Here is a 6,254-nt window from a genome sequence, read left to right on the forward strand (position 1 = left end):
TGGTGAGAATATCTTAAAATTTGTAGAAAATAGTTTAAATTATGGTCAGAACAACGTACTTCAAGTAATTAAATAATGCAAAGAAAAAAATTTCATACAAATTTTAACAATTCAAAATTGCCTTCGGACCGACTAATCTGATAGAGAATAGTTTGTTGCCTCATACAAATTGATGTCGTATCCAGATGTCGACACCATACCGCCGTCCTCGCGAATCGCGCCTGGCAGTACAAACTGCACTGCACTAAATGCTGAATCATCTGAAGATGGACAGTCCTCCCTCCCTGGGAAAGGTATCTTCAAGGAAGAAACCTAAAAATCAATCTCAATCCAACCGAACACACTTCATCCCAATCGATTGCTTTTCATGAACCCACCACCCCTAACAAACCTACTCCTGTTATCGAAAGAAAACAAAAAAAATATATATATATTCGAATGAATCGATTATTGTAAAATGCCCCAACGATGATTGATCCATAATCGAGTAAACGAAAAATTTAGACATCTCTAGCCGTGGATATGACGGTTTGCACCTGGTCGAAGAAAATGCGAAAGTAAACAACAATATTTGATTGTAGTTTTACACAATATTCTATGATAAGTGGAAAACAATAAAATAAACTCTTTTGCTTTAAAACAATATTGATAGTCCTGAAAAGGACTGAATTTGATTTCTCGTGTTGTGCTGTTGTTTTAGTCGGACCACTACTACTGGCTACGTTGTTCACTTTTTGGCAGCGGTAGCTTTTTTCGGAGCTGCTGCTGCTTTCTTTGGCTTTGGCGTTTTCGGTTTCTGTGCGGCGGTTTTCGAGGGTTTCGTTGGCTTTTGCTTCGGGGCGGTAGCAGCAGCTTTCTTCACACTGCCGGTCTTCTTGGCAGCCTTGGCACTCGCTGCCTTGGTTTTCTTCTCGCTGGCCACCACCTTCTTCACAGCAGCAGCAGCAGCAGCAGCTTTCGGTTTTTTGGCTGCGGTTGCTGTATTTTTCTCCCCGGTAGCAGCGGCAGCTTTCTTCTTGCCAGCAGCAGCGGTAGCCTTTTTCGGCTTCTTCTCGGCGGCTGCCTTCTTGGATTTCTTATCCCCGGAAGCGGTACCCTTTTTCGCTGCTGCTGGTGCTTTCTTAGCCGACGAGCCACTCTTCTTCTCCCCGGTGAACTCCTTTTTGGCCTTTGGGGGGATCTTGAACGAGCCCGACGCACCAGTGCCCTTCGTTTGCACAAACAGGCCCTTGACGACACCGTTCTTCAGCGCTTTCTTGATGAACGGAGTTAGCTTCGCCACATCCGCCTTGTAGTTGCCGGCCAGGTATTTCTTGATGGCCTGCAGCGATGAACCGTTGCGCTCCTTCAGCGTCCTGATGGCGGCCACTATCATCTCGTTAACCGGTGGATGGTTGGCGGGCTTTTTCGGCTTCTTCGCTGCTGCTGCTGCCGCCGCTGATTTGCCGCCTGCCTTTTTCGGCGATTTCTCACTGCCCACGGCTGGTGCCGCCAACGGGCTCTCGCCGACTGCCTCGGTAGCTGCGTTATTGTCCGACATCTCTCTGCTTCCTCTGCTGCTTTTTCAGCGCTTTTCCCTGTTTTGTTTTGTTTCGTTCCGTACCGTTACGGTCTGTGTCTTCTCCTAATACTGCGTGCGTGCGTGCGAGCGAGCTGTATTAAAGAGCGGAGTTTGTAATTTCCAAAAATTGCTACCCCGCTGAAGGTCCACTTTCGGCGGCTGTGTTAGGGATGCGGTCGGGTGACGTGCTCGTTTTGTGCTCGCACTATGCTAGGTACTGTTTCGGAGCGCCAACTTTTCTAGAGGCCATTTCGTCCCCTCTGGTGGCCTCTAGTGGCCAAAGCCACATACTCTATCTATCTGTGATAGTCCCCGGTCACAATGGGACGCATCCGATGTCCAGCGCAGACCAATAAAGGGACGAAATTCGATCCCGAACAGCACTGTGCCGTCTCACACCGGGTGCAATCCGACGGAAGTGTTCCGTTTCCGGCCAATCGCCCGATCGGACCGTTTCGAATTACCACAGCTCGGCGGGTGGGAAAGTTTCCCTACAGAATGGTGCATTGGTTGTTCGGATCCGGGTAAGCGGTCAGCCCCTAGTGACCGGCCAAGAAGTACCATCCGCGCCAGCAGCCGTTCTCAATAGCATGACAGCTGCTAGTCCATCCGCCGCCGCCGCGGACAGATGCCCACGATGGTCCTACCGGAATTAAATATTAAATATTATTTTGTGACCTGCTAGGAGTAGGGTCAGTGCCGGAATAAAATTACCACGATTCGAATTTAATTTGGAGAATATAATTTTCCTATAAATTCATCAAATTCATATTACAGTGATTTCAGTAAATATAGTAAATAAATTGCTTACGACTAAATCCCTTCACTATTCTTCCAGTCCTTCAGTCTTTCAGCTGTGTTCATCTAGCGTAACCTAGTCCCTAATCCGTATTACCAAGATTAAGCTCTGGACATTGTAGCTATATATTAAGAATAAGGCTCACCACTAGTGTCAAGACATTATAAGCAGCATTCAAGCACTGTATATATATATAAAAAAAAAAAAAAAGGTTCACGTGGAACTACCTTAGCTTAGCAATCATTCGTTTGTATTGATTAAATTCTTGATTGAATGAAACAGTTTCCAAATTCAATTGAGTTCAATATATTTGCTCTGTGAGTGAAAAAAATGAACAAATGCCGTGTAAAGTCAATTCATTTATTGTGATTGATTGTTCTTCGTTACAAGTAAATTTAATGACGGACCTTTTACGTTTGGTATGATGACTAGAACAAAATATATGTACGGAAGAATTATCAAACGTTTGATGAACCAGCCTAAGGCTGAAAATCTTTCCAATAAAGACAAAAAAAAAAATTATCAAACGATTATTTTATTTTACATTTCCCTCTGAAGTTTACATCCCAAAAGTGTACATACTTCTCGAATCTCGAATTTGCTTGAAACTGGGAAGTTCATTCGCTTCTAGTGGCTGCACGATTTTCCCAGGTTCCTAAGTTTAGAAGATCATGTTAGGACAGACATATTCCACTCTGCACAAAGGCAAGCGAGGACAAAAGTACTCGCAGTTTGCATTTATTTGCAGAGCCGATTTCCCCAGAAACCTCGGTTTTGAAGTCTGTGTTAGGGAAACACATTTCAATCGGAACAAAAATACCCCCGATTTGTATGAATTCGCAATGCCGATTTCCCCACGCTTCATGGATTTGAAGTCTGTGTTAGGGAAACACATTCCAGTCGGAAGGGAAGGTATTGAATTAGAGAGACTTTAAACTCTGAGAGTTCATTCGTCTCTAATCCAGTCGGAACAAAAATACCCCCGACTTGCATGAATTTGAAATACCGATTTCTCCAGGCACCTTGGTTCAGAAATCTCTATTAGGGAACACATTTCGGTGGGAACAAAAGCTCCCCCTACTTTCGTGTGTTCTTTTTCTTCTTTTTGGCTTTAAGAGGGTTTAAACTTTTCAGTTCACTCGCCTCTAGGCTCTTTCGTGTGCTTGCAATGCCGATTTCGCTGCTTGGTTTTAAAGTCTGTGTTAGGGAACATTTTTCGATGAGAACAAAAGTCCCCCTACTTTCATGTATTTGCAATGCCGATTTCCCCAAGGCTGCTTGGTTTTGATGGTTGTGTTAGGGAAACCGTAAATCGGGCCAATCAAAACGATGCAGTTAGGGCGTTTAGATAACGCCTAATATTTTACAGTTATTCAATTGTTTATCTAATGAAAAACAACATTTTGTTAGTTGCGATAGATGCGTAGAAATATTCCCTATCAAGTGATGCAAACATCTCTCCTATCCAGTACGAAATGTTCGAGCTATAAGCATTCGAAATCTTTCATTTTTTCCTGCATGTTCTGTGTTTAGGTTTTCATTTTACCCTCCATATATTCCGGTTAGACGTAGTCCCACGTCAAAAAAATCATTTCTCTACGTTGACTTCACGGTGACGAGACGTTGCATGTGTAGCGCACTTTATTCGGCTGTCATAGCTGCTTCCGCTTCGCTGTCAATCATGTTTATCGCTGACGCTAGGTGCAATGACTTTGACGGTATGTAACAGTATCTTACTTCTAAATAAACTTCGACTGTACAAGGTTCCGGAAAATCGAATGTTCGGAATTGAAGCACTTCTCTCCGAACTTCTGAATAAATTGGTGGAATTTCACTACTAGGGTATCGAGGCAGGCTCTCCCGTGAACCTCCGACCTTGTGAACTGTGTTACGAAAGAAATTTCTTCCGGATGCGTTGGAGTCTCTGGATGGTTGAGGGAATGGGATTGTGTTTTGGATTCGATGGAGTGTGGAGCCGATGATGCGTCGTAGGCCCTGCTGCTGCTTCAAGTACGTGTCAATTGGGTATTCTCAATCACCGGGGAGATGATTTGTTGGTAGAACAATGAAAGCATGAGCACGAGTGAGTTTTGATGTTAAGAGGCTTTAAATTTTTCATTCAGTTCATTCGCCTCTAGCCTTGAGAAAAGATACTTGGAGAACTCGCGGCCGTTAGTCGACTGGTTGCAAACTGGATTGACGACCACTGAATCGTGAATGGGCATGCATGAATGGATGCATCGGTATTTGAAGGACTCGGCGGCAGGGGTTGGGAAGAAGTTTTGGGGGGTTGTAAACAACAACAGGGAGTTCTAGCCGAACAAGATGGGGATATCGAGTGATAACAAAACAATAAACTCTTTAGATTAAAGACGATTTTATGGCCCTGAAAAGGGCCGTTTTGTTTTTTGACTTGTTTCGGAATCAACGCCTTCGGGACCAGCTCTTTACTTAGAGCTGGTATACTTCGTCACCGCTTTGGTACCTTCGGAAACCGCGTGCTTGGCAAGTTCACCGGGTAGTAGCAGACGGACTGCGGTCTGAATTTCCCGGGACGTGATGGTGGAACGTTTGTTGTAGTGGGCCAGACGCGAGGCTTCAGCTGCGATACGCTCGAAGATATCGTTGACGAAGCTGTTCATGATGCTCATCGCCTTCGACGAGATACCGGTGTCGGGATGGACCTGCTTCAGCACCTTATAGATGTAGATAGCATAGGATTCCTTCCTGCGGACTTTCTTCTTCTTCTTGTCCGTTTTCGAGATGTTTTTCTGCGCCTTGCCGGACTTTTTGGCGGCTTTTCCACTAGTCTTCGGTGCCATCGTGTTTGCTAGTAAGAACTACGTGTGAATTCGACGAGCGAACAAATCGTACTGAATAATTTTGTTTTTTTGTTTGTTTGTTTCTTTGTTTTTAAGAGGCTTTAAACTTTGCAGTTCATTCGCCTCCAGCCCAGTGAAGAGCCACAATAAAACCAGTCCAGAGGGGACTGGCGAAAGGGAAACCAACAAAATCACTCATCAGACCCGTCCGCTCGACTCTCGGTTAAAGAAGAAGGTAGGAAGGGATCCTATGCTTCATAAGATATTTAATATATGCTGTAAAGAAAAGTAAAAATTTACTGATCCGAGGACCAAAGCAGTAACGAAGCACAAGTGACCTAGCGAAAGGCGTGTTCCAAAGCCAAAAAACAAAACAGCCCCTCTCAGGAGGATAGGAAGGAAAGGAGTGGAAAGGATTTGGGTGGGATTAGTGGATTGGGAGGGGGTGGGAGTGGTATGGGAAGGAAAGAGGGGAGGAGTAGGTGTGGGGTGGGGTGAAATGAAATGAAATACAGTTTGAATAGATAATAAAATATAGTGGTTTTGAATTTAATGGTATATAGTATAGCTGAAAAATGGAGAGGTTTATTTAATGAATTTATTCTCCTTGGTGAGTGTGGCTGTAGGAATAGGAAGTTGATTAAAGTATAATGTAATGGATAGAAGATAGATGTGGGTATGAAAGTATATATTATATTATTTGTTATTTAATATTATTGAATGCGTGTATATACATGTATGAATACCTTCCTTCCGACCCGTACATACATGTGTATACACACATAAACACGCATACATGACTGTGAAGTGGCGAACTTTAATAAGCACTTTCCAAGGTATTTAGTATTTCGGTTTAGATTTTACCAAAGAAGTCGGTTTCTTTCAGAAACGCAATTAAATTGGTTTCTTGGGTCTCGTCTCTACTGAGGATATCTCGGAGACTCTGACCTATGTTGTGTCGGACTCGAGCATCTTTGGTATGTTGACATTCAAGTAAAAGATGGCTAACGGAAACCGGAGCTTCGTTGCAGGCACATTGGGGTTTTTCGGCTCTGCAGAACAAGTGTGAGTG

At 43.8% G+C, this 6,254-nt stretch overlaps 2 protein-coding genes across 2 annotated transcripts; both read right to left on the reverse strand.

Moving 5' to 3' along the window:
* Positions 1-727: 727 nt before the first annotated feature.
* On the reverse strand, positions 728-1,540 carry LOC129781476 (histone H1B-like). The gene has a single exon (XM_055789189.1). The coding sequence runs from the start codon at positions 1,538-1,540 to the stop codon at positions 728-730; it is 813 nt and encodes a 270-aa protein (XP_055645164.1).
* Positions 1,541-4,760: 3,220 nt separating this feature from the next.
* Positions 4,761-5,225, reverse strand: LOC129781473 (histone H2B). The gene has a single exon (XM_055789185.1). It carries the CDS (start codon positions 5,180-5,182, stop codon positions 4,808-4,810), a length of 375 nt encoding a protein of 124 aa, XP_055645160.1. The 5' UTR covers positions 5,183-5,225; the 3' UTR covers positions 4,761-4,807.
* Positions 5,226-6,254: the final 1,029 nt, after the last annotated feature.

This window comes from Toxorhynchites rutilus, unplaced genomic scaffold (genome assembly GCF_029784135.1).
Source record: "Toxorhynchites rutilus septentrionalis strain SRP unplaced genomic scaffold, ASM2978413v1 HiC_scaffold_112, whole genome shotgun sequence".
Lineage (NCBI taxonomy): Eukaryota > Metazoa > Arthropoda > Insecta > Diptera > Culicidae > Toxorhynchites > Toxorhynchites rutilus.

Excerpts from the sequence above, each read along its gene's own strand:
- LOC129781476 (XM_055789189.1), bottom strand. The coding sequence starts at position 1,540 with ATGTCGGACAATAACGCAGCTACCGAGGCAGTCGGCGAGAGCCCGTTG.
- LOC129781473 (XM_055789185.1), bottom strand. The coding sequence starts at position 5,182 with ATGGCACCGAAGACTAGTGGAAAAGCCGCCAAAAAGTCCGGCAAGGCG.